Here is a 27331-nt window from a genome sequence, read left to right as displayed (position 1 = left end):
CTGCCTCAGCCTCCTGAAAAACTGGGATGATAGGCGTGCACCACCACTCCCAGCTAAGTTTTGTATTTTTAGTAGAGACGGGGTTTCACCATGTTGGCCAGGGTGGTCTCGAAGTGACCTCAGGTGATCTGCCTGCCTCGGCCTCCCAAAGTGCTGGGATTATAGGTGTGAGCCACTGCATCTGGCTAATTTTTATATTTTTAGTATAGATGGGATTTCACCATGTTGGCCAGGGTGGTCTCGAACTGACCTCAGGTGATCTGCCTGCCTCAGTTTCCCAAAGGGCTGGGGTTACAGGTGTGAGCCACCATGCCCAGGCAATTTTTGTATTTTTGTAGAGATGGGGTCTCCTCATGTTGCCCACGCTGGTCTCGAACTCTTGGGCTCAAGTGATCTGCCCGCCTACGCTTCCCAAAGTGCTGGGATTACAGGCGTGAGCCACCGCGCCCAGCTTTTTTTTTTTTTTTTGAGAGGGAGTCTTGCTCTGTCACCAGGCTGGAGTGCAGTGGTGGGATCTTGGCTCCCTGCAACCTCCACCTCCCAGCCTCCTGGCTCAGCTTCCTGAGTAGCTGAAATTACAGATGCCCGCCACCATGCCCGGCTAATTTTTGTATTTTTATAGAGATGGGGTTTCACCATCTTGGCCAGGATATTCTTGATCTCTCGACCTCGTGATCCACCTGCCTTGGTCTCCCAAAGTGTTGGGATTACAGGCATAAGCCACCGCACCTGACCTGCTGTCCCATTCTTAACATAGTCAAAGATGGCTGGGTAAACTCCAGGAATCACGTCTGTATATCCAGCTATAAGGAAGGTGGAAGGGGAAGGGGAAGAAAAAGGTTGCAGGATGCAGGCCAGCTATATTTTAAAGAGGTTCCTGGGCTGGGCACAGTGGTTTACACCTGTAATCCCAGCACTTTGGGAGGCAGAGGCCAGCGGATCATCACCTAAGGTCAGGAGTTCAAGACCAGCCTTTCCAACAAGGGGAAACGCTGTTTCTACTAAAAATACAAAAACTAGCTGGGCGTGGTGGCGGGCACCTGTAATCCCAGCTACTTGGGAGGCTGAAGCAGGAGAATTGCTTGGATCTGGGAGGTGGAAGTTGGCGTGAGCCGAGATTGTGCCACTGCACTCCAACCTAGGTGACAGAGCAAGACCCCATTTCTCCATTAAAAAAAAAAAAAAAAAAAAGAGGTTCTTAAGAAACTGACACCTAACACCTCTGCTTACATCACTTGGGGCAGATCTTGTTAGCTGCAAGGGATGCAGAGAAACGGTGTTTATTCCGGCCTACTATATACCCACCTAAAAGTGGTAGGTTTTAATTCTCAGGAAGAGAATGGGGAAAATGAAACAGTTCTAACATAAATGCCCTGTTTCTACAACTGCCTAATATGGTCTCTTAGTCTGTAATGCTTGTCACCCTTCCCTGAGTAAATTATAATCATCCTTTAAAGATCAGTCCAAATGTCACCTCCAGACCCCTAAAGGTACAAGGAATCATTGCCTTCACTCTTCTCAGGACATTCTGCATGTTCCTCCAGATCTTGAAGCATGGTGTTACTTACATTCCTGTATGCCTACTCTTAGAGTGGGCACCAGGGGCCTGCTCCTTCACCAGGACTCAGGCTCACCACTCTCCCTAAACCCCAACCTTACGGATTCCCCTGGAATAATCCTTTTTTTTTTTTTTTGAGACAGAGTCTCTCTCTCTTGCCCAGGCTGAAGTGCAGTGGCACGATCTCAGCTCACTGCAACCTCTGCCTCCCAGGTTCAAGTGATTCTCCTGCCTCAGCCTCCTGAGTAGCTGGAACTACAGGCACACACCACCACGCCCTGCTAATTATAGATGTGAGGCACCTCACCTGGCCTAAAAGAACCTAATCTTAATTTTACTCCTGTGGCCTCTGGCAGCCTTCCCTCCTTCTCAGGCTTTTTTCACTTGCCTGCATTGATCATCTGTATAATCACTTGTCCCATTAACTTAGAGGACAGGGAACAGGAAAGAGTTGGGGCTGATCTTGAGCCCAGAAGGTGGCAAATTTTCCCCAGAGGGCAATGCAGACCTTTCCCAGCCCCAGGCTGAAGCTGAGTCCTTTTTTCCAGCGGACACACAAGATGCTCCCAAAGAAAAGATGATTATGCTGGGAGTCTGTGTGCAAATTGGCACGCAATTAAAACTTCCGGCTGGGCGCGGGGGCTCACGCCTGTAATCCCAGCACTTTGGGAGGCCGAGGTGGGTGGATCACGAGGTCAGGAGTTCAAGACCAGCCTGGCCAACATGGTGAAACCCCGTCTCTACTAAAAATACAAAAATTAGCCGGGTGTGGTGGCATGCGCCTGTAGTCTCAGCCACTCGGGAGGCTGAGGTAGGAGAATCACTTGAATCTGGGAGGTGGAGGCTGCAGAGAGCCGAGATCACCCCACTGCACACCAGCCCGGGCTACAGGGTGAGACTTTGTCTCAAAAATAAATAAATAAATAAATAAATAAAATAAATACATAAATAAATAAAACCTTCTGAGCCAGTTTTTTCCATATTGCTCCACTCCTAAAATCCCTTGGTACCTCCCTAGGGCTTCAGGGTAAGTCCTGACATCATGGTCCTTTGTGATCTGACCCTCGCCCATGTCTCCCACCTCAGTTCCCACATTTCCTCCATGTCTAAGGCAGCAGCTACACTTGACTGCAGTTCCCTGAGTGCCAGGCTCTCAGGCCTCTGAACTCTCATATGTGCTGTTGGCTTTGCTTGATATGCAGTTTCCTGCTCGGTATTCAAGACTGGCTGTAGAAGATACCTCCTCTAGGAATCCTTCCTTGATACCCTCAGGCAGAACTGGGGCCCCTGTGTGTCCTCCCAAGGCCCTCTGAACACCTCCATGTCAGTGACCTCATCATTACACTGTACTGGTCAATCTTACACTAGGCTAAGCAACCTGAGGGCCAGCAGCACTTCTTTCATTGGTATCCTTAGCTTTGGGCACACACTAGGCACTCAATAAATGAGTCCTAAATGAGGCTCCTGAGTGCTGGGTACAGAGGGCCAGGTGATAAGGGAGACACCCTGAAGCCTCTGTTCTTTGCTTTGAGCAAATGAATCGTGAAGCAAATACCAGTATGTCACATGTCAAGCTCTTCTCTCGGCCTGAATAAAGCTCACTCATTTGTCAGGGCCCACCTTCAAACTTCACAGAAGCATACCCCTGACCCTGGGGCCTAGGGCAAGATCTTCATTCTGCTCTTACAGCACCCCACAGATCTTCTTTACAGCATTAGTCACTATGGCAATTACTGTGAGACTGTTTAATGCAGGGTTTATCAATGACCTCATGAACATTGAACATTTGGGAGCTGAATTTTTTTTTTTTTTTGAGATAGGGTCTTGCTCTGTCGCCTAGGCTGGAGTGCAGTGGCATGATCATGGCTCACTGCAGTCTAGACCTCCCAGGCTCAGGTGATCCTCCCACCTCAGCCTCCCGAGTAGCTGAGACTACAGGTGCACAGCACCACGGGTGGCTAATGTTTGTATTTTTTGTAGAGATGGCGTTTCACCATGTTGCCTAGGCTGACCTTGAACTCCTGGGCTCAAGTGATCCGCTCGCCTTGGCTACCCAAAGTACTGGTATTACAGGTGTGAGCCACCGCGCCAGGCCTTGGGTAATTCTTTGTTGCAGGAGGCTGTTGCGTGTCCTGTGGTGGGTTTAACAGCAGTACTCACTCTGCCTGCTAGATGCCAGTAGCAACCTCCTCCCCAAGCTGTGACTGCCAGAAATATTCCTAGACATTGTCAAATGTCTCCTGGGGGTAAAATTGCCTCTGGTTGAGAACCACTGGTATACTGTCTATGTCTTCAGTTAGAACGGCAGTTCCATGACAGTGGAGATCCCACGTCCTCGTTCCTCAGGGCTCTGATGACCTCAGCCTGGCATTGACTCTTCCGTGCAGCTGATCCTCCCGAAGCCCTGGACTGGGCCGCACACTCCTGAGAAGCACAGCAAAGCGCGCGTTCTACAGGACCCTCCTCTGTGGGCTTGTGCAGCTTGAAGCCAGGGATGGTGGCCTACTGGTCTTTGCCCTGGCAGTGTCCACCCAGGCTTTGCTTTCAGGGTGGTCAGAAAATGATTACTGGGGGAACACGTGACAGAAAAGCAGGAAGGGGGCCTCTTGGTGCTGTGAGCTGACCAGTGCAGAGTGACGGTCCTTGACAGGGATGACTTCTACTTTTTGGAAGGAAGAGTTCAGACTTTATTAGATACCTTAAGGCTGGCCCTGGGGAAAACCACAGCTGGCTTCACCATCCTCCTAATAGGAAGAGGCAGTGAGGAGAGCAGTAGTCTGGGGAAGGTGGGAACCCCGACTGAGGGGCCTGCACCCAGCCCCTCAGATCTGCTTCCTCTCTCACGTCACTCCGGCTCTTTTGGGATGATCACATGGTGAGAATCTGCTTTGAAGACATGAAGGGCTTCATGGAGGCTTCCAAAGCAGACTGGTAGTCCTGCAGCGGGACCTGGGAGCAGGCAGGGGCTGTGAGTTGGCCTCGGCGGATGAGATCGCACAGTGTGAGGATCAGCTCCTTGAACTGGTCTGCGGGAGGTTGGAGGAAATCAGACAGGGGAACAGCAGCTGGAGATTGGTGAGATGTGGCACGGGGCTGCCCTATGGACAGGAGCTGGCACCGAGCTCCAATAAAGCCCTGAGTCCTGGCTGTGCCAAGGATGGGGTGGCTGTGGAGGCAGCCTGGTCCCTGCCTGTCTTTAGGACAGTGAAGTCCAGGTGGGGAGAGAGGAACACAGGAGTGGCTCTACGGTCTGAGGGGCAGGCAGGCAAAGACCACTCTTCAGAGTGGTGATTAAGATGGCACAGACTCACAGAGCCTAGCCGCAGTGGAGCCAGGAGCACTGAATGGTGAGAGGAGAAGGATGGCGGAGGCAGGGAGGCCAGAGGAGGCACGGGGAGGGAGTGGGTGTGCCTGGCATGCCAAGTGATGTGGAACAGTCGAGCTCTGCTCAGGAAAAGGAGCTCTCCCTGAGAGCCCAGGACTCCCTTAGAACCCCACGACCTGAGGCTACCAACATCCCCTCCCTGGGCCTGCCTCCTCTGAAGGACCCTATATGGTACAGGAAGTTGAGAAGTGAAGGCCTTAGCTGAGAAGTGTTTTTCCATAGACATAAATTCATTCAACCTTCAAATCTAGTCATATCTACTGGTTAAAACACTTCAGTGGCTCCTCAGTTGCCTTTAAGAGTGAGTCTCGGCCGGGCGCGGTGGCTCAAGCCTGTAATCCCAGCACTTTGGGAGGCCGAGGCGGGTGGATCACAAGGTCAGGAGATCAAGACTATCCTGGCTAACATGGTGAAACCCCGTCTCTACTAAAAATACAAAAAACTAGCCGGGCGTGGTGGCGGGCGCCTGTAGTCTCAGCTACTTGGGAGGCTGAGGCGGGAGAATGGCGTGAACCCGGGAGGCGGAGCTTGCAGTGAGCCGAGATCACGCCACTGCACTCCAGCCTGGGAGACACAGCGAGACTCCGTCTCAAAAAAAAAAAAAAAAGAGTGAGTCTTGGCTGGGCGCGGTAAATCATGCCTATAATCCCAGCACTCTGGGAGGCTGAGGCGGGTGGATCCCTTGAGCCCAGGAGTTTGAGACCAGTCTGGGCAACATGATGAAACCCCATCTCTACTAAAAATACAAAAACTAGCTGGACATGGTGGCATGTGCCTGTGGTCCTAGCTACTTGGGAGGCTGAGGGGAGGATCACCTGAGCCGAGGAGGTTGAGGCTGTAGTGAGCTGTGAACACACCACTGCACTCCAGCCAGGGCAACAGAGCGATACCTTGTCTCAAAACAAATAACCTCCCAAAACAGCAAAAAAACCCCAGTGAGTCTGAATGCCTTAATCAGGTTTATAAGGCCTTTTGTAACCTGGTCACAACCCACTCACCCAATTTCTCAGCCCCAGCTCAGATCTAGCACTCCAGGTCGCTCGGAAGCACTTCAGTGCACATACGATTTTCGATTTTTTCTGCCTGAAACACTGTATTCACGCCACCACCTTCCTCCCCTTCACTTGGATAATCCCATGTTATTCTTCATCCTGAGTTTGGAGATCCCACTCTAGGGAGCCAGTCCTCCAGGAGACGAACAGGAGATGATCTGTTCACATCCTGGCTGCATCCCTCCCCGTGGGGAGGTGACTTTGGGCATACTACTTAACCACTCTGAACCTCGATTTCCTCCTCTGTCAAACACGGCTAACAAGAGTTTAAACTTATGAATTTAAACTGAGGCAGAGATTAAGTAACTTGCCCAGGGTCCCACCACTGTCTAGGCAGAACCTCTACCCAGTAGTGTGGAAGCAGATTTGAACCCAGGCAGGCTGGCTCCAGAGTCTATTCTCTCTACTTTGCTATCCATCTTTCCCCACTGTCAGCTCTTCAGGATGGGGGCAGTGTCTGTTTTGTTCTGTGCCCCTAAGACTAACCTAGTTTAGTCCAATAACTATTTGCTGACTGTAGCTGGCCTAAGGCTATTCTCTTTGATCCTTCTGTGGGACTGGGGACCCAATCACCCCTCCAGGGCTCAGTAGCTGGTAATTTCTGCTGCCATTTTTAGGCACTGCCCTCATCTGTGACTCCTTGCACTGGGCCGTGCACTCACCTGGACTGTGGTCCTTCTTCCACTGGGACAACCAAAAGCCCCGAAGTTTGAGATCCTTAAAAATGAGCAGGCTCTGCGGACACAGGAAGGACATGCTGGGCTCTGAGGGCAAGAACTTCAGGCATCGCGTAAGGGTACAGACTCCCCTCCAGGGACGGGGCATTGCCTAAGTTTAGACAGCTGTCGTGCCAGGGGATGTGGCCTGGCTGAGGTGTCCGGCCCGGCTCCAGGCATGCCTCCCTCCGACCCAGCTTACCACAGAGGCTATGACGGGCTGCTTGGCCATCCCCCCATAGGTTACCATGGTTCCTCCACGCCTAAAGAGTCCAAAGAGAACAAAGACTGGGTGCAAAGCAGAGACAGAGCCCTTCCTGAACCTGCTATGGTGCTTCTGCTTCAACCCTGGTTCCTAAACCCTGCTCTCAGAATCTCTGGGGAAGGTTGAAAAATACAGATTCCGGCTGGGTGCAGTGGCTCATGCCTATAATTCCAGCACTTTGGGAGGCTGAGGCAGGTGGATCACTTGAGCCCAGGAGTTCAAGACCAGCTTAGGCAACAAAAGGAGACCCCATCTCTATTAAAAAAGTACAAAAAATTAGCCGGGCAAGGTGGCATGCCTGTAGTCTCAGCTTCTTGGGAGGCTGAGGTGGGAGAATCACTTGAGGGCATGAAAGTGAGGCTGCAGTGAGCCCTGATCACACTACTGCACCCTAGCCTGGGCAACAGAGTGAGACCCTATCTCAGAAAATAAATAAATAAATAAATGCTGGGGATGGCAGCTCACACCTGTAATACCAGCGCTTTGGGAGGCCAAGGTGGGAGGATTGCCTGAGCCCAGGAGTTTGAGACCAGCCTGGGCAACACAGTGAGACCCTGTGTCTACAAATAATAATAAAAAAAGTTAGCTGCGCATGGTGGTACATGCCTGTGGTCCCACTCAGGAGGCTGAGGTGGGAGGATCACTTGAGACTGGGAGGTTGAGGCTGCAGTGAGCTGAGATTGCACTGCTGCACTCCAACCTAGGCAACACAGTGAGACTGTCTCAGTATAAAACAAAACAACAAACCAGATTCCTAGGTCCAATCCCAGACCCAATGAATCAGGATACAAGAATGTATATTAAACACACACACACCCCCCATCTGGATGACTTGGATGTTTAGCCAGGGTTGGGAATCCACTGATCTAACCCAACCAGTCAGGCTTTGATTAAGTGCTGAAAAGAAACTTGCTCTCCCCAGATGAGCTCGAGGCCTGAGTTCAGCCTTGGCTCTGCTTTCACTACAGGTGTCCGACCTTGGGTGATGCAGTGAAAATGGCCCAGACCTCATCTCTTCATCTGTCAATGCTCATTCTAAGAATCAATGTGAGGAAACAGCTCTACAGATATCTACAGATAAGGAGTGATGTGGATGGTGGAGGGAACAATGACAAGCATCCTCTCACTGCAGGAGGTGCCTTCTCAGTACCTGCTGTCTGACACCCACACCCCGACGTCAGCTGACATACGGGAGTGAAGCTAATGTAATTTCTAAGTGCATAAGCCTGGAGTTCACATGCTTGACTTAACCTGTGTTCCCCTCCCCACTCCCTGGCTCTTCTAGGAGTCTGTTGATCAAGGATGACTTCAAGCACATTTGGGGACAATACAAGGTAGACTTTGAAAACTACCGAATGGAAGGAGCTGCTGTCCTAGGGCAGGTACTTCTGTCCCTGAGGCTGCTGGGTAGTTTGGTCTTAAGTGCCCCTCGACTGCCACCTGCTGTAGAAAGTAGCTCCTGGGAGCCAAGCCCTCTCTCTTCTGTATCCCTGCTGCACTTGGTCTAATCAGACTAGTAGCTAACACTTACCAGGCTGCTACTATGTGCCAGGCACAGTTCTAAGCATTTTGCATGTACTGCCTCAGGGAATCCTCGTAACAACCTTGTTTTAGAGATGAGAAAGCTGAAGCCCATCCATCATTTGTACAGCAATTTGTATATCACCCAGTGTCCTTTAGACCAGTGGTCCCTAACCTTGTTGGCACCAGGACCGGTTTCATGGAAGACAATTTTTCCATGGACTGGAGGAGGGAAGATGGTTTTGGGATGAAACTGTTCCACCTCAGATCCTCAGGCATTAGATTCTCATAAGGAGCACGGGACCTGGATCCCTTGCATGCGTGGTTCACAACAGGGTTCACAGGCCTATGAGAATCGAATGTTGCTGCTGATCTGTCAGGAGACAGAGCTCAGGGAGCCACGCTCGCTCACCCCCCGCTCACCTCCTGCTGCGTGACCTGGTTCCTAACAGGCCACGAACTGGCATTGGTCTGAGGCGTGGGGGCCCCTGTGTTAGATTACCCTTCAGAGGCAGAGGGTTTATAAAACCCCCATTTTAAAGATGAAGAGATGGAGGCCTGGATTGCTTTTCACGTACTGCCTAACTTTCCATAGGCCCACAGCTAGTAAGTCACAGACAGAGCTGGGGCTTGAACCCAGTCATTCTGACTCCAGTGCCTACACTCATAACCACTGCACAACGCTTCCTCCTGCAATGACATTGGGATTGAGGTCTGCCACCGGGGCTGTCAGGTATAGGGCTGAAGCGGTGTGCTCAAATGTGGGGTCAAGCCTGGCTCTCCTGCTGACTAGACTTTGGGCCAGGTACCTGACCTCTTTGAGCCTTTTTTTTTTTTTTTTTTTTTTGAGACACAGTCTGTCTCTGAAGCCCAGGCTGGAATGCAATGGCATGATCTTGGCTCACTGCAACCTTCACCTCCTGGGTTCAAGCGATTCTCCTGCCTTAGCCTCCCAAGTAGCTGGGATTACAGGTGTCTAACACCATGCCTGGCTAATTTTTGTATTTTTAGTAGAGACGAGGTTTCACCATGTTGGCCAGGCTGGTTTCGAATTCTTGACCTCAGGTGATCCACTTGCCTCGGCCTCCCAAAGTGCTAGGTTTACATGCATGAGCCACTGCACCCGGCCTGGGCCTCATTTTTGAAAAGTATAAAACAGAGATTAGAACTGCACCCCCTGTCTAGGTGGTTGTGGGAGGGGTAAGTCAAGCACTGCACACTCTGGTGCATGATGAATACTCACCACAGCGCTCTGGCCACGTGACTCGCCTGCTCATCTAGCCTGTGAGATCTCAGAGGGCGCATCAGTGCCACGGCCCTCTCTGTGCCTGGTAGCTAGTAAGTGCTCAGCAAGTATGTGCTAGTTGAATCCGTGCTACTGAGGGGGTTCCTGCTTTAGTCAGGAAGTGTCTTTTTACGCACACTCTAGCTCAAGAAGGTTATTTTATTTATTTATTTATTTTTGAGACGGAGTCTCCCTCTGTCGCCCAGGCTGGAGTGCAGTGGTGCGATCTCAGCCCACTGCAAGCTCCACCTCCTAGGTTCACGCCATTCTCCTGCCTCAGCCTCCCCAGCAGCTGGGACTACGGCGCCCGCCACCACATCCAGCTAATTTTTTGTATTTTTAGCAGAGACGGGGTTTCACTGTGTTAGCCAGGATGGTCTCGATCTCCTGACCTCGTGATCCGCCCGCCTCAGCCTCCCAAAGTGCTGGGATTACAGGCGTGAGCCATCGTGCCCGGCCTAGAAGCTTATATTAAAGGAAAGAAGAATGGAAGGACATGCATTAATATTGTCAACAAGGCTTATCCCCCTTGGTGGTGGGGTGATAGGTAACTTTTATTTCTTTTTTGAGATGGAATCTCCCTCTATCACCCAGGCTGGAGTAGAATGGTGTGATCTCAGCTCACTGCAACCTCTACCTCCTGGATTCAAATGATTCTTATGCCTCAGCCTCTTGAGTAGCTGGGATTACAGATGCCTGCCACCACGCCCAGCTAGTTTTTTTTGTATTTTTAGTAGAGATGGAGTTTCGCCATGTTGGCCAGGCTGGTCTTAAACTCCTGACCTCAAGTGATCTGCTCGTCTTGTTGGGATTTTATAAGCATGAACCACCATGCCTAGCCAGGTAACTTAAAAAAAAAAATCAAAAATTTTTTTGTAGTGATCGGGTCTCACTGTGTTACCCAGGCTGATCTCGAACTCCTGGCCTCAAGTGATGCTTTCTCCTTGGCCTCCCAAAGTACTGGGATAATAGGCATGAGCCACAGTCCCAGCCAACAGGAAACTTTTATGCTTAAGTTTTCCTTTGCACTTTTACATGTTTTCAAAATGTTTTGTAATAAGCATAATGTTCCCTTTAAAATTAGAATCTATTTTAAAAGCTAGTACAAATTTGGAAGGTTAAATAAGCTAGGACTAAGTGACTTTTTCAGACATCCCTAGGTTATAAATCCTTGACTATTCCTCTATGGCAGACAGCTTAGCAGTCTACTTCTGGGGTCCCCTGGAAAAATAAAGCTGGATAGGCCTTTTGGTCATCTACAAAGGAGGAGGCTGAGAAAGCAGTGCCCAAATAGCTGGATGACTTTGGTCCTAGTTTCCACTCAACATTGTGCTGACCTGGTCTTGGCTTGAACTGGCCACTGGGACTCGGTCACTTGATGGTCATCCCAGCTAAAGACCTGGAGAGTTCCGGCGAGCTGGACCTGCAGGCCCAAGGGACTTACACTAACTGCCGCAGCAGCTCTGTGGAGCTTTTCCCACCGACACAGTTGAGAGCAAGCCGTGGCTGGGGCATGTCCTGGAAAGCAACAAAAGTGCCGTGAGGGAGCGACCCCCCTCTACATGTGGGGTCTGAAGCTTGCCCAAGTGCTGTGTTAGAAGGAGGGAGTAAATAAAATGAGATGTTTATGCCTTTGTTTGCGTGCATGCACGTGTGTATGTGTTTATGCCTTTGAACTCACCTTTTTCTCTGCTTAGGAAGGGTCTTTTCTTTCTTTTTTCTTTTTCTTCCTAAGACAGGGTCTCGCTCTGTTACCCAGGCTGGAGTGCAGTGGTGCAATCATGGCTCACTGCTACCTCACCCTCCCAGGCTCAAGCAATCCTCCCACCTCAGCCTCCCGAGTAGCTGGGACTGCAGATGTGTATCATGATGCCCAGATAATTAAAAATTTTTTTGTAGAGACAGAGGTCTCACTATGTTGCTCAGGCTAGCCTCAAACTCTCAGACTCAAGCAATCCGCCTGCCTTGGCCTCCCAAAGTGTTGGGATTACAGGCATGAGCCACCTCATCTGGCCAAGAAGGGCCTTTTCTGTAGCAACTTAATCCTGTTGTCCATTTTAGGATCTGGCAGAACTCATCTTCTCTGGGAAAGAATAGGCAAAGGGCATCTGCATGCAGTTTGGTGGGCTTCGGCTCCCTGTGTGCTCCCCTTTTCAGTCCTTGTGACTTGGCTAATATTATATATGCTGATCTACTGCTTCAGAAATGTTTGCAAGAAGTGCACGCTCTTGAGTGTGTGTCTTTGGTTCCTCCTGATGGTTCAGTAAAAAGGGGCTGAGGGTCTGGTCACTTACTAGGCATGTTGTAGGGTGGAGGTTCTTGAAGGTTAAGAGGCTTTCAGTTCAGAGAGACTGAGGCCAGCTCTGACTCTCCCCCTTATAAACTATATGATTTTGGTTAAGCACTTCCTCTTTTCTAAGTAAAACAGATAGCAATTCTTTTGAATAGCTTTTGTGGAAATTATCAGATAAAATTAAGGCAGGTAGTTGGGAAAGGTTACTTCTTTCCTTTCTCTTTCTGTGTCTCTGTTTCCTCAGGTCCTCTCCTGCCAGTTCTTAGAGTCACACATGTGGGCTGACATGGCCCACCACAAATGTTTAAAACTGCAAGTCACATTGGGTTTCCTAAACTCTGTTTCTCGTGCCTCCCTCCCAGCATCTGGGCACTCAATGCATGCTGCTTGCCGCCTGGCTGGGGGAATGGGCTTTAACCAACCAAGAAGAGGCAAAGGGAGGTTTCCAGAGAGGAACAATGGTGCCAGTCCCCAGCTTCTCTAATGCATGTCAACTTTCTTCAGGGAGATGTGCATGGACTGGAGGGGCAATGTCCCTCTTACTAGGTACCTTAAAGAAGTTTTTCATTTCGGGCCTTCTTAGCTCCTCTTCTGTGATGACATGCTCAGCCCCCAGACTCTTCAGTCTGTCACTCAGCTTCTGGATATCAGGTCTGGAAACCAAATATAGTTCCCTGGTCACATCTGCCGGCTTTTTCCACCAAAGTCTCCCAGGACCCCTCTACCACAGCTGGGAGAACCCATGCTTCTTTTTGCAGGAAGCTGGGGTTAGGTTTAAGCCAGGCTTGAGCAGGGACCAGCCACCTAATTTCATCCGGCTTCAATAGCTCTTGGCTGTCTCCTCACTGGAAACAGAGTGAGACTGGGTGGCTTCCACAGGCCCTGACAGCTCAATAGTGCTAGAAGCCATCTGTGCCCAGGGAGAAGTCACTTAACTTCCTGATTTCTTCCTCTGAAAAGACAAACTCCACTTCCCCCTCTTTTCAAGGGCTCTTCAGAGTGTTGTGCACACTCTAGCCCGGGAGTGGTCCTGGGTCTCTTTGGTTAAGGCAAACGGAATGATTTTTGTTAGTACAAGTGAGGAACTGAATGAAGCTGGTGTCAATTATACTAAGACTGGGCTTCCATGACAGCCACAGCCACATTCATGAACAGTGAGGCTTAGAGAAACTGGACGATACGATGGAGAGTGAGGAAACCGAGTCTGTTACTGACTTGCTGTGTCTTCCAGGGCAAGCTGCTCTCTGAAACTTCAGTTTCCTCATCTGTAAAAGACAGATGATAAACCTGCCTCTGTCTCCTTCCTATCTGTATTTAGTGCACTTCCAAGTACCACACAAAAGCAAGGGTAAAGGGGCCTTGGGTTAGACGGCTCACAGAAAGAATAATACAGCTCAAAACATTACCAAATATGAACTGGGGTTTTGAAAACATGAGGTTATCACAAGCCAAGAGTCTCAGAAAGTCTTAGCTGTTCAGTAAGAGCAGTCTCCACCTCCTTCCTGCCCTCTCTTTACATTTCAGATTCACTCATCCTATCACCAAAAGCCAGCTGGACTTCATTTCTTAGGGCTGACTCATCTGTTTCAGCCACCAACCCTGTTAGTGACACCTAAGGCCAGTTTATGCTTGTGCAAGGGCGCCCTCTGGTGTACAAGTGGGCACCGCAGGGATGGGAGGTGGGAAAGGCCGAAGTCGTGGTCTGGGATGGAGCCTCCTCCCCTCGCACCTGTCTCGGACCACATTGATGGTTCTTAGGCCCAGGGCTGCGGCGATCTGGATGACTGCTTGCCCCACTCCGCTGTTGGATGCATTCTGGATGACAGAATCCCCTGTGGAGCCGGGAAGAGAACCAAATCAAGCCCTGTATAGATCTGCAATAGATCAAAGGCTTCCAGCCAGGGATCCTACTGTAGGCAAGGGAGTCCTCAGGCTCAACAGGGACCCAGGACCTGGCTGCTGAGTCTTCTCAGAGCTTACATTGTTTCTCACTGTTCCCCTAATGCCTCTTAAACTTCCACAACACTCACGATGCCTCCCAGGACTTGGTAACTCAGCATCTACACTGGACATAATTTAGACCCTGCCCTGCTATGGAAAAGATTTTATAGCCTTCATAACCCTCCCAACTTTTATGTCCTCAGGTCTTTGCTTAGGTTATTTCCTTGGTTTGCAATGTTTCCCTCCTCTCTTCCTTCCTATTAAAATCCTGTAGATCCTTTGAAGTGCAGCTCAAGTGTAGCCTTCATGAAGCCTTCCTGGATTTTCCCCTCTATGTGCTCCCAAAGTGCTCTGTGGGCCTCTGTATTAATGCACATACCATGGTCTGCCCCGTCTTAGTCTTATACTTTGTTGTATATAGGTCCATTTCTATGAACAGCTTGTAGCTTCTTGAGAGGGCAGGACCATGCCCTATTCCCCTCCGCGGTGTTTAATAAAGGCGCACTGCCTTGAAATGGGATTAGAGCTGTGCTGGAGAAATTGGCAGCCCCTGAAACAGGGTCCTACAGTTTTGTGGCAAAGCCCAGGTTTAGCTTTGGACCTGGCCATTGGGGAAGGCAGTGTGACATGCTGGGAAAAACGTGGGCTCTGGAATGAGATGGACCTGGGCATGAGTCTCAGTTTCACCAATGATTGTAACTAAACAGACAGGGCAAGTTATGACCTCTGTGAACTTCAGTTTCCTTCCCTTAAAATGTAATCCCAGCTACTAGGGAGGCTGAGGCAGGAGAATCGCTTGAACCCGGGAGGTGGAGGTTGCCGTGAGCCGAGATCACGCCACTGTACTCCAGCCTGGGCGACAGAGCAAGACTCTCTCTATGAAAAAAAAAAAAAAAAGTGCCCCTGATTAGAGTCAAATGCATCATGTCCGGGAAAGTGCTTTGTTGACTTTGAAATGCTTTCTGGTTTTTGGGAGACAGCAGGGATCTGTCACACAATGGGCTGAAACTAGAGATCGAGGACTTCCTGGAAGAAGAATGCCCATTCTCCTTCACCAGGGGTCAACGTACAGGTTGTCACCCACTAGTGGATTATGAATCAATCTAGTTGGCTGCAAGCAGCATTTTTTAAAAGTTAAAATTGAGAGGAGAATAAAAAATAACAGAGTATGTCACACATAGTAAGGGTATTTCACGAAACTTTGGTTTCCATTATATATATATATATATGTCCCTATTTGTATAAACTGATCACAATGTAAAATGTAATTCTCACCATTTGTCAAGATCCTAAGTTGACTCAACAGTTCTGGCCACATCAGCCTTGAGGCAGGAAAGTGGAGAGGTGCACAGTGGGTACTTAGGGTGGGCAGCGTTGAAATGCCTAGATCTGTTACCACAGCTGCAGCCCAAATGGGAGGTGGCTTTAGGGCATGGGACGCAGGCAAACAAAGCATCTGCTGCACTAGGACTCCAGCAAAGGTCCCTGGTCACAGCCACTGTCTTTTTCTACCAAACGCTCCCAGGACCCCTCTGTCATAGTTGTGAGAAACCTATATTTCTCTTTGTGGGAACTGGCATCGGCTTTCAGCCAGGCCTTGGACAGTGGCTGGGCACCATGTTTCATCACACTCCAACAGCTCTGGGCCTCAGTTTCCTCACTGGCATGAGAGGTGGCTTGGGTGAGTTCTACAGCCACTGCGCCTCACGGATGTGCACGGTGTGCAGAGGAAGCCCAGAAAGTTAATGCCCTTAGGGTGACCCTTAAACAATGGGGTGTGAGAATTAGTGGAAAACTCATCATTCAAGGGTTAGTTTTTCTTTTTTGAGATGGGTCTTGTTCTGTCGCCCAGGCTGGAGTGCAGTGGCACAATCTTGGCTCACTGCAACCTCTGCCTCCCGGGTTCAAGCGATTCTCCTGCCTCAGCCTCCTGAGTAGCTGGGATCACAGGCGCCGCCACCATGCCCGGCCTTAAGGGTTAATTCTGTGGTGGGTTCTATGAGAGTCTTCAGAGGGCCCCCAGCAAGACTGAGCAGGCCAGTGGGGGGGGTGGCTCATGTCTGTAACCCCAGCACTTTGAGAGACTGAGGTGGGCGGATCACAAGGTCAGGAGCTTAAGACGAGCCTGGCCAATATGGTGAAACCCTGTTTCTACTAAAAATTCAAAAATTAGCTGGATGTGGTGGCAATCCCAAGCTATAGTCCCTTGAAACCGGGAGGCGGAGGTTGCAGTGAGCCCATGCCACTGCACTCCAGCCTGGGCGACAGAGTGAGACTCCGTCTCAAAAAAAACAGCCTGAGCAGTAGTTGCCCATAGCAGTAACCGGGCTTCATGGGCTTTGCCTCCATCTCTGTCTCACTCTCCCCACTCCCCCTCATTTCTGCTTCCGAAACAAACTGTCTGCACCCAGTCCTGGTCTTAGGCTCCGCTTTCAGGGAAACCCAAATGAAACACTTGGCTTTGTCATTTACCTGCTGGCTGATCTCATGCAAATAGTTTACCTCTCTGGACCTCAGTTTTCCCATTTATGAAAGGGAAGACGAATAAAAGCAGTGGACAGTCTCTGCACTGCATGCCCAGCACTGTGTGAAGTGTTATGCTGTAGTGTTTCACCCTCCATGTTCTTTATTCTCCATTTTACAGAAGAAAAATCTGATGATTTGAGAGGCGAATTCACAGTCAGGGAAAGGTAAAGCCTGGGGTCAGATCCAGGTTATCTGCCCAAAGCTTGAGCTCTTAACCAATGATGGTACCAACCTCACTGCAACGCTTTGAAGATTTAATGCACTCAATGGGGATAATGCCTGTCAAGGCACTTCTATGAACTGGAAAGTGCTATGTAAACGCTGAGTGGAATTATTAACACTAAGTTCAGCGTTTTACTGAAAACACAGGGACTGTGTCTATCTTGTCTGGCTTTGTATCCCAGAGCTTAACACAGCTCAACACATTTTTGCTGAATGACAGAATTCAATCCCAAGCTCTAGGGAATGTGACCCTGCAGCAGTTTTCGAGAGTGTACTCCTCGTGAGGTTTCGGCATGTTTCCTAGGAACCAAGCTAACATCTTTCTACGTGAAAGCAACAACATTCACCCCGGTGAGAGGTCCATCACCCCGTCAAAACCTCCACCTTGCAAGTTCTCCTGGCCTTGGGGTCAGGATGTGAGTGGCACCCTAGTTGGGAGACCCTGACCTGCTCCCCTAACTCCGGGTTCCTACCTGGCTGCAGCTGCTCGAAGTCCATCAACATCCTGTAGGCTGTGCAGGGATTGACGCCCAGGGTGGCAGCGCTCTGAAGAGGGATGTCACTTGGAACTTGGATCAGTGCTTCCTCGCTGAACACAGCCTCGGTCCGCCAGGTTCCTGAGTCAGAGGATGAGACCAGGATCATAAGGAAGGAGCCCTGAGCACATTCAACCCCAGCTCACTCTCCTTGGCCAATGAGCAGCCAGGATAATGGATAGTATCCACTGGAAGCATCCAGGATAGCATCCAGGATGTTTAGAAAAAGAAGAAAATCTGGATGTTCCTCTGAATGTCTGAATCCTCATGATAATTATGCAAAATAGATTGTTATTTTTTTAATTTTTTTTTTTTTTTTTTTTTTTTTTAGAGACAGAGTCTCTGTCTGTAGCCCAGGCTGGAGTACAGTGGCGAGATCTCGGCTCACTGCAACTTCCGCCTCCTGAGTTCAAGTGATTCTCACACTGCAGCCCCCTGAGTCGCTGGGATTACAGGCGTGCACTACCATACATGGCTAATTTATTTATTTGTAGTAGAGACAAGGTTTTGCCTTGTTGCTCAGGCTGGTCTTGAACTCCTGGTCTCAGGTGATTCGCCTGCATCAGCTTCCCTAAGTGCTGGGATTATACACATAAGCCACTGTGCCCGGCCCAAATTAGATAGTTATTCTGATCTTAAACATGTAGTAAAAATGGGGTGTGGTGGCTCATGCCTATAATCTCAGCACTTTGGGAGGCAAGGTGGGAGGACTGCTTGAGGCCAGGAGCTCAAGACCAGCTGGGGCAACATAGTGAGACCTTGTCTCTACAAAAAAAAAAAAAAAAAAAAAAAAAAAAAAAAAATTAACTGGGTATAATGCCCTGCAGTCCTGGCTTCTCATGAGGCTTAGGTGGGAGGATTGCTTGGGCCCAGTAATTTAAGGACACAGTGAGCTATGATTGTGTGACTGCACTCCAGCCTGGGTGACACAGCAAGACCCTGTCTCAAAAAAACCCAAAAACCAAAAAACAAACCAAAACAAAAAATGCCAAATACTGTTGTAAGGGCAACTCAGAGAGGTTGCTTTTCTGAGTTACCATCAGATTTAGCTAATGTCACCATGCAGGGAGTTAATGACCTCAAAATGCTGCAATCTAAGGGTAAGACAGTAGTAATATTACCACTAGGGCAGGAGAAGCTGAGAAAGCCCCCTTTTTCCTACACAGTCCTCATTCTTCTCATCCAGAGCAAGCTGACTCAGGTGGGGTTTTTTTTTTTTTTTTTGAGACGAAGTCTCGCTCTTGTTCCCCAGGCTGGAGTGCAATGATGCAATCTCAGCTCATTGCAACCTCTGCCTCCTGGGTTCAAGTGATTCTCCTGCCTTAGCCTCCCGAGTAGCTGGGACTACAGGCACCCGGCTAATTTTTGTATTTTTAGTAGAGGTGGGGTTTCACCATGTTGGCCAGGCTGGTCTCAAACTCCTGACCTCAGCTGATCCACCCACCTCGGCCTCCCAGAGTGCTGGGATTACAGGCGTGACCTACTGCACCCGGCCTGACTCAGGTGGTTTTAGGGAACAAAGCATAAAAGTAGAAGTCAAGAGCACAGATGCCAAACCTGGTTTTGCTATTCTGCTGGTTTGAGAAAATTCCTGTCACTGAGTTTCAGTTACTCTAATGTGTAAATGGCACAGGCAAGAACAGCCTGACTCGCCTCCTCCAGGAGCTACTGTAGAAATCAAATGAGATAAGGAAATGAAAAATTCTATAAGCTGGAAAGAAATGAGCATCAACTCCCAGCCCACATTCCAGTTCCAGACAAAAGAATTCCAGAATGTCAGTACTGAGAAGGCCCTTATCGAGCATCGACTTTGAACCCCTCATGCAACAGGGGAGGAAATGAGGAAGTCACTTGCCCAAAGCCCCCTGGCTTATCTAGGCAGAGTTGGAGCTGGAACCTGGGTATCTGGGCTGCCTTCCTTCCATCTACAGATATTTATCTTGCACCCAGGCACTTGAACAACACAGACACATTCCCTGCTTTCATTCTAGTGGAGTTGAACAGGTGAAAAAAAGCAGTTATGATAATGATAAATTATAAATAGAGACAGTAACAGCAAGGGAATTACTTTAGATGCGAGTCAAGGATACTTCTCTGAGGAGGTGACAGGCTAAGAGTGACTCAGAGCACACAAAGAACATCTTAGGCAGGGGACGCAGCAGATGCAGAGATGCTGCAGCAGGACAGACACAGGACTGGGATGGGATGATGCTGCACCGCAGGGTGGAGACTGATGGGAAGAGTGGTTTGAGACGCAGCTGGCCTGGCTGATGCAACGGGGGCTGGGCAGGTGATGTGACACTTTCAGAATTCTGACCCACAGTAACCATGAATTCCACTGTGAATTCGTACATATACATACATGAATATACATGTAACACAAGCCTGTGTTTCACAGAATACTTACCCTTACTATGTAAGAGATACTCTATTTTTTATTCTTTTCTGCTCAACTTTAATTTTAAAAAGTGCTATTTGCAACTCACTAGATTGATTTCCCAAATGGGTCACAATCTGCGGTATGAAAGCATGACCTCAGCACCATGGTATGGAGAGCTGATCTTGTTTTAGTGAATGAGTGAGTGGGAAGCCTCTAACAAGCTTTAAGAGGAGACTGAGATGATCTGATATGTGCTTTTAGATCACTTTATTGCTGGGTGAAGACTGTGGAGTAGTGAGGGGCAGTGTGGAAGCGAGAGGTCTTTGCGGGGGTTGAGGTATGAGATGATGGCTGCCTAGACTGGGACTTTGGCAGTGGGGATGAGGAAGAGAAGATGGATTCGAGTTCTGTTTTAAAGATAGAATCAATAGGATTTGGTGAGGACTGGGTGAGGGGTCTGCATCACATGGGCAGGATCTTGTATGAAGAAGGGGTGAAGAGTGTAGGCTTTGGAGTCAGAGAGACTCCAGCCTTGATTCCACTGTGTCTTCACTGTGTCACCTTAGGGAAATTGCTTGGAGCCTTGTTGGCTCAGCATCTGGTCACTGTGGCAGCTTGGGGCCCTTGGCCTGTGCTTCCAAAGCTCTTGGGCATGCCTGCTCACTATTTAGTTGCTGGGATTCTAATGGTATCCTGGTCCTATGTGGGCCAGCTGTGGGAAGCAGGGGGCAGCCTGGGTAATCACTAACCGTGCTGTAGGAAATGGGGATGTCAATGTGGGCTTTAGGGACCAGGAACTGGGGATGGGAGGCAGGAACACTTTTTATTTTTATTTTTTTGATACGGAGTCTTGCTTTGTCACCCAGGCTGGAGTACAGTGGCACGATCTTGGCTCACTGCAAGCTCCGCCTCCCAGGTTCACGCCATTCTCCTGCCTCACCCTCCCGAGTAGCTGGGACCACAGATGCCTGCCACCACGCCTGGCTAATTTTTTGTTAGAGACAGGGTTTTACCATGTTAGCCAGGATGGTCTCCATCTCCTGACCTCGTGATCCGCCTGTCTCGGCCTCCCAAAGTGCTGGGATTACAGGCGTGAGCCACCAAGCTCGGCCTGGGAACACTTTTTATTGAAGGCTGTGTCAATCCTAGAGTAGGTCTATGGCTGAGAAAATAAGAGACTGAAAAGGCAAGGATTCCTCTGGAATCCAGGAAGTGCCCCAGCATCCTGTGGGCTTTCCCCAGACTGGCCTTCAAATCATTGTTCCCACTCATCTCAGCTAACACTTATTGCACTCTACCCTGTGCCAAATGCTTAGTGCAGGGCTTTCTATGTATGAAATCCAGGGCATTTTCTAATTCCTCTTATGGCACGACAATGGAAATCCAGCCCTTGATATGAATTTCTGGGGCTTAGCAGTCCCTAATCCTCTTCTCAAGAGACGCTGGGTGGGAGGGAGGCAGCACCCATGGTCAGAGACAAGGGCTTTCAGGATTTCAAGTAGAACTCTTAGGCTTGAAGTTGGAGATACCTGCTTAAAAACCCTGGTTCTGCCACTCACTAGTGTGTGACTTTGAATGATCACTTTACCTTTTTTGAGTTTCCATTTCCCTAATCTGTGAAATGCAGAAAATAACACTTATGTCATAGTGGGAAGATTAAACTAAAGACATTTGTACAGAGACTATCACTATGCCTAGCATACAGTGGGTGTATAACACACATTGTTTTCCTTTAATGATGCTAATTCCCAGACCTTAGCTCTGAGGATTCCCAATTCCTCACTCATATGCAACTGACCCTTAACCATCTCCATTATCTAACTTGGGGGTCAGCAAATTGTGACCTGTGGGCCAAATCTGGCTCACCACTTGTTTTTGTAAATAAAGTGTTTTTTTGTTTTGAGACAAGGGTCTTGCTCTGTTGCCCAGGTTGGAGTGTGGCTTACCGCAACCTCTGCTTCCGGGCCTTGAGCTATCCTTCCATGTCAGCCTCCCCAGTGGCTGGGACTACAGGTGTACGCTGCCACACTTGGCTAATTTTTTGTAGAAATGGACTTTCCCCAAGTTGTCCAGGCCATCCTTGAACTCTTGGACTCAAGCGATCTGCCCGCCTCAGCCTCCCATGCTGGGATTACAGGCATGAGCCACCACGCCCGGTCCTGCAAATAAAGTTTTACTGGAACACAGCCATGCTCACTCAATTGTTTATATATTGTCTGTATGTTTACAATAGTAGAATTGGGTAGTCACAAAGATGGTATAGCCTACAAAGTCTAAAATATTTATTATTTGGCCCTTTAAGATAAAAGTTTGCCAACTCCTGATCTAATTCATAGAGAAATTTGGCATTTGCAAAGATCATTGCATATATTCGCTCAGTTGAGTTTTATTAAGAGTCTACTGAGACATGGTAGGCAGTGACTATTAGTTCCATTTTCGAGATGAAAAAACTGAGGCACAAAGTAGCTGTGACTTAAATCAGGTCATACAGTGAAGCTGGAAAGAGAACTTGCCCCTGATTCCAGAGCCAGTGCTCTTTCTATGGCTCTGTGCTTCCTCAGGAAGGTTTTGCGTATTTCCCAAGGAGAAAGTCAGTTGGCAAAGATCTATGTACACCATCTGGTCTAGTCTCCCCTGGGATCAGCTGCACGTGGGAAAAGGCCGGCTATGGGCTCAGCAACAGCTGGGCAGCTCAGAACCATGGAAAATGACCAAGCTGTGGCCAGCTGAGAACTTATATGTTTAATAGTTGCCACTCTTACTAAATGGCAGTCTTCATGAGAAGAAGGACCATGTCCGTTCACTGCTGTGTCCTCGAGTCCAGCATGCTGCAGATGCTTACAAAATGTTTACTGAATACACTGAGTTAATTGCAGTACTCACAATTATAAAATCCTCATCCTCTCTGGCTGGCACCTTTGGCCGGGTGCGGTGGCTCAATGCCTGTAATCCCAACACTTTGGGAGGCTGAGGGGGGCAGATCACCTGAGGTCAGGAGTTCAAGACTAGCCTGACCAACAAGACAAACAAGACAAAACCCCAGCTCTACTAAAAGTACAAAAATTGGCCGGGCGCGGTGGCTCAAGCCTGTAATCCCAGCACTTTGGGAGGCCGAGACGGGCGGATCACGAGTTCAGGAGATCGAGACCATCCTGGCTAACACGGTGAAACCCCGTCTCTACTAAAATACAAAAAAAATTAGCCGGGCGAGGTGGCGGGCGCCTGTACTCCCAGCTACTCGGGAGGCTGAGGCAGGAGAATGGCGTGAACCCGGGAGGCGGGGCTTGCAGTGAGCTGAGATCCGGCCACTGCACTCCAGCCTGGGCAACAGAGCTAGACTCCGTCTCAAAAAAAAAAAAAAGTACAAAAATTAGCTGGGCGTGGTGGTGGGCGCCTGTAGTCCCAGGTACTCGGGAGGCTGAGGCAGGAGAATTGCTTGAACCCAGGAGGTGTAGGTTGCAGTAAGCTGAGCAACAGAGAGAGACTCTGTCTCAAAAGAAAAACAAGACAAAAAAAGAATCACCTTTTCTCCAGGGAAGAATCCCTGTTCTGGGTACCCCCACCACCACACGTACAATTACCCAGACACCTGGCAGACGTCCTTTATTCTCATTTCCAAACTGAAAGTATTGCCAAATCTTGTTACTTTAGCTCTTGACTCCACACCCTCTTCTCCAGCCCTACGGCCCTGTCTTATTCAGACCCTCACCCTTCATCATCTGAAGCCTGACTTGTTTGCCCACCTCCTCACAGGCTTTCTGCCTCCACCCTCTGCCTTTCCAGACCAATGGTTTGCAGACCATTCTCTGCATTGCACAAATCCTAACAAATCATTCCTCTACTTAACTCTCCGTTGGTACCCCTTGCACTGTGGATGCCGACCCACCAGGACCCAGCTCCAGCCCACCTTTCCAGCTCCACCTCACTTCTCTTCCACTCCCACCCATGAGCCAGCCATCCTGAGCTACCTGCAGCTCCCCACCAGTGCTGTGCCTTCTCTTATCACTTACGTTCACACATGCTGCACTCCCTGCCTGGGAAGCCCCTCCTCACCTAGCCCACTGGCTGCACTTCCAGCAGCTCTTCCAGACTGAGTTCAAGCATCACTTCTCCGGGAAGCCTTTTTTAAGGCTTTCCAAGATAGAGGACTCTTGTCTTTGTGTCAATCCTGTGATTATAGTGCTTGTAATACTGTATTGTATTAAGTGTTGTGTTTCCATTCCTGGGCCTCCTACTGCCAGCCAAGAGCACTCTGAGGGCAGGAACTGTCTGCTCACCTTGATAGGACCTTCACTCAGCACAGGGGCTGGCCCGAAGCACTGGCATCAGGATCCAGTGAATCCTCGCAGCTCTCAATTTGCTCAAATGGCTGAGTTCCTTCACCGCCAGGTGGGTGTAGGAGATGGTGCAGCCATTCTTGGCAGCCTCCATGATCTTAGAGAAGCAAAGAGCTTGTAGTAGACTCCTATTACTGTTTTTTTTCCCCCCTAGTATTTTTTTTTCTTTCTACAAGTGCTCCTTTCTAATCTCTGGGGCTGTCAACCACAAGGCCCCACCTTCTGTACCATGGAGGAAGGTGACAGACTCAATCAGAGCAACCGGAGTGGCCCTACCCCACCCCAGGGGACTGGTTCCGGGATGGGCAAGGCCCATTCAGGGCCCTTCTGGGGGATGTGCTGGACATGATTGTGGAGGATGTGCTCATTTGTTTGTTTTTAGGGTGATATGAACCTCAGGCTGCTGGTGGCCATCTACGAGAGGGGTGTATCAGAGTGGATCTGAATTCTAACTCCATCACTTCTGGCTGGGTGACCTTGGACAAACTGCTCAATAGTTTACAGTTTTCCATTGCATTTACTGTTGTATTGCCTGCAAAATGGGGAGGAAATAACCACCTCATGTTGTGGGAACAATTGAGTTAATATACATGAAGTGCTTAGAGTAGTGCCTGGCACAAAGAGAGTGGCCAATAAGTATTTGCTGGTTTGATTATATCAATATGTGGGGATAGCCCATCTGAGAACAAGTGAGAGACACAACTCTGATAGTACTGGGGCTCTTAGATCCAGCTGAACCCAAAGCTTTCAACCTGTTACACTTCCCAGTTCCACAGATCAATTAACTTTTTTTTTTTTTTTTTTTTTTTTTTGAGATGGAATCTCACTCTGTCGCCCAGGTTGGAGTGCAGTGGCACGATCTCGGCTCACTGTAACCTCCGCTTCCTGGGATCAAGTGATTCCCCTGTCTCAGCTTCCCGAGTAGCTGGGACTACAGGCATGCCACCATGCCTGGTTAATTTTTGTATTTTTTTTTTTTTTTTTTTTTTTTGAGACGGAGTCTCACTCTGTCCCCCTTGCTGGAGTGCAGTGGCCGGATCTCAGCTCACTGCAAGCTCCGCCTCCCGGGTTCAGGCCATTCTCCTGCCTCAGCCTCCCGAGTAGCTGGGACTACAGGCGCCCGCCACCTCGCCTGGCTAGTTTTTTTGTATTTTTTAGTAGAGACGGGGTTTCACTGTGTTAGCCAGGATGGTCTCGATCTCCTGACCTCGTGATCCACCCGTCTCGGCCTCCCAAAGTGCTGGGATTACAGGCTTGAGCCACCGCGCCCGGCCAATTTTTGTATTTTTAGTAGAGATGGGGTTTTACCATGTTGGCCAGGCTGGTCTTGAACTCCTGACCTCAGGTGATCTGCCCGCCCCAGTCTCCCAAAGTGCTGGGATTACAGGCATGAGCCACTGCACCTGCCCTTAACTTATTTTTTTTTTTTTTTGGAGATGGAGTCTCGCTCTGTTGCCCAGGCTGGAGTGCAGTAGCGTGATCTCGGCTCACGGCAGCCTCCGCCTACTGAGTTTAAGAGATTCTCCTGCCTCAGTCTCCCGAGTAGCCAGGACTACAGACGCGTGCCACCACACCTGGCTAATTTTTTGTATTTTTATTAGAGATGGGGTTTCACCATGTTGGCCAGGCTAGTCTCGAACTCCTGACCTCAGGTGATCCACCCACCTTGGCCTCCCAAAGTGCTGGGATTACAGGCGTGAGCCACCATGACCAGCCCCAACTTCTTTTTTTACAGCAAGTTTGAGCTGGGTTGCTGTAAGTTACACCCAGAAGATCATAACACTGGTGTGTAGTGGGAACCCAGGAGAAAGAATCCAGTGAGCACTGTCATTTTGCTGTTTGAGTTTGGGCCAGGACTTTACTTCTCAAGCTTCAGTTTGTGTCCGATGGGTGGATAATACATGTCCTGCTTCCCTCTTGTAGCTGCTGTGAGGATCGATGTGTATAACAGATGTGCCTTGAAAACTGTTAAGTGCTAAAAAATAAAACTCACCTATGACTCCTTATAATATATCAAAGAAAATCCTGCTCATTACCTTGGCTTGGGAAGGGCCTTACCCCATGTGGACCCGAGCTACCTTTTTAAAAAAATAGAGACAGGGTCTCACTCTGTTGCCCATGCTGGAGTGCAATGGTGCAATCATAGCCCACCGTAGCCTGGAACTCCTGGGCTCAAGTGATTGAACCTGCCTTTCTGGCCTTCTTTCTCACTCGTGCAATCCTCTACTATGTGCAAACCCTCTGCTGAGGCTACAGTGGATTTTCCACCATTTCCCAATCTCACCTTTGTGTCTCTGCTCATTTTACGTCCTCTACATGAAATGCCTTTTGGCTCATCTCCATGTATAAACAAAATTCAGGCTGGGCACAGTGGCTCATGCCTGTAATCCCAGCACTTTGGGAGGCTGAGGTGGTGGGTCACCTGAGGTCAGGAGTTCGAGACCAGCCTGGTCAACATGATAAAAACCCCTCCCTACCAAAAATACAAAAATTTGTCGGGCGTGGTGGTGGGCACCTGTAATCCCAGCTACTCAGGCGGCCAAGGCAGGAGAATCGCTTGAACCTGGGAGGCAGAGGTTGCAGTGAGCCGAGAACGTGCCACTGCATGCCAGCATGGGTGACAAAGTGAGACTCTGTCTCAAAAAAAATAAAATAAAACAAGGCCAAGTGTGGTGGCTCACGCCTATAATCCCAGCATTTTGGGTGGCCGAGGCGGGCGGATCCCTGAGGTCAGGAGTTTGAGACCCAGCCCGGCCAACATGGTGAAACCCCATCTCTACTAAAAATACAAAAATTAGCTGGGTGTGGTGGTGGGCGCCTGTAATCCCAGCTACTTGGGAGGCTGAGGCAGGAGAATCACTTGAACCAGGGAGGCGGAGGCTGTGGTGAGCCGAGATCGCACCATTGCACTCCAGCCTGGGCAATAAGAGCAAAACTCTGTCTCAATAAATAAATAAACAACAACAACAACAAAAAACCCTGCATTACCCAGGTACACTGAGCCAATCAGTGGACATCTACAGAGTGGGTGAAATAGGATCTGGAAGAACGAAAAGGCAGCTGACACCTGGAGAAACTCACCCAAACCAGCATTTGCTGGAATCACCCAGTCTCCTGGCTTCAGCCCGGTCACATTGCTGCCCACTGCTACCACCTGTGCAACACCTTCGTTCCCTCCAACAGCTGGCAGTTCGGGAAGGAGGCCATAGTTTCCTGAGGAAGAAGAGCATTAAAGGGTCAACCAGTGATGTTTGGGCAGTGAAAGAGCATGGACTTGAGTACATGCCATCCTAGGCCTGATCTGGGCTCTGCTT

General features: G+C 49.4%; 1 protein-coding gene across 5 annotated transcripts in view; it reads right to left on the bottom strand.

Moving 5' to 3' along the window:
• Positions 1–3288: 3288 nt before the first annotated feature.
• MECR (mitochondrial trans-2-enoyl-CoA reductase) overlaps positions 3289–27331 on the bottom strand; it is a 38883-nt gene continuing 14840 nt past the window's right edge. Inside the window, exons 3-10 of one of the 5 annotated variants that reach the window (XR_012423416.1) lie at positions 27099–27230; positions 17238–17381; positions 13805–14892; positions 12626–12728; positions 11227–11300; positions 6914–6974; positions 6658–6730; positions 3289–4584 (exon numbers count right to left, since the gene is read on the bottom strand). Coding sequence is in view for 2 of the 5 variants with exons in the window: in XM_005544186.5 (XP_005544243.3) it covers positions 4427–4584; positions 6658–6730; positions 6914–6974; positions 11227–11300; positions 12626–12728; positions 13805–13907; positions 17238–17381; positions 27099–27230 (848 nt within the window). In the remaining 3 variants the exon portion in view is untranslated. Of the gene's footprint in view, positions 4585–6657; positions 6731–6913; positions 6975–11119; positions 11301–12625; positions 12729–13804; positions 14893–17237; positions 17382–27098; positions 27231–27331 lie in introns of all 5 variants that reach the window. The other 4 variants (XR_012423412.1, XM_005544186.5, XR_012423414.1 and 1 more) reach the window with 4 other exon arrangements.

This window comes from Macaca fascicularis, chromosome 1 (assembly GCF_037993035.2).
Source record: "Macaca fascicularis isolate 582-1 chromosome 1, T2T-MFA8v1.1".
Taxonomy (NCBI): domain Eukaryota; kingdom Metazoa; phylum Chordata; class Mammalia; order Primates; family Cercopithecidae; genus Macaca; species Macaca fascicularis.
The sequence above is the reverse complement of the archived record's forward strand: the minus strand, read 5'-3'. Positions and strand labels throughout refer to the sequence as shown.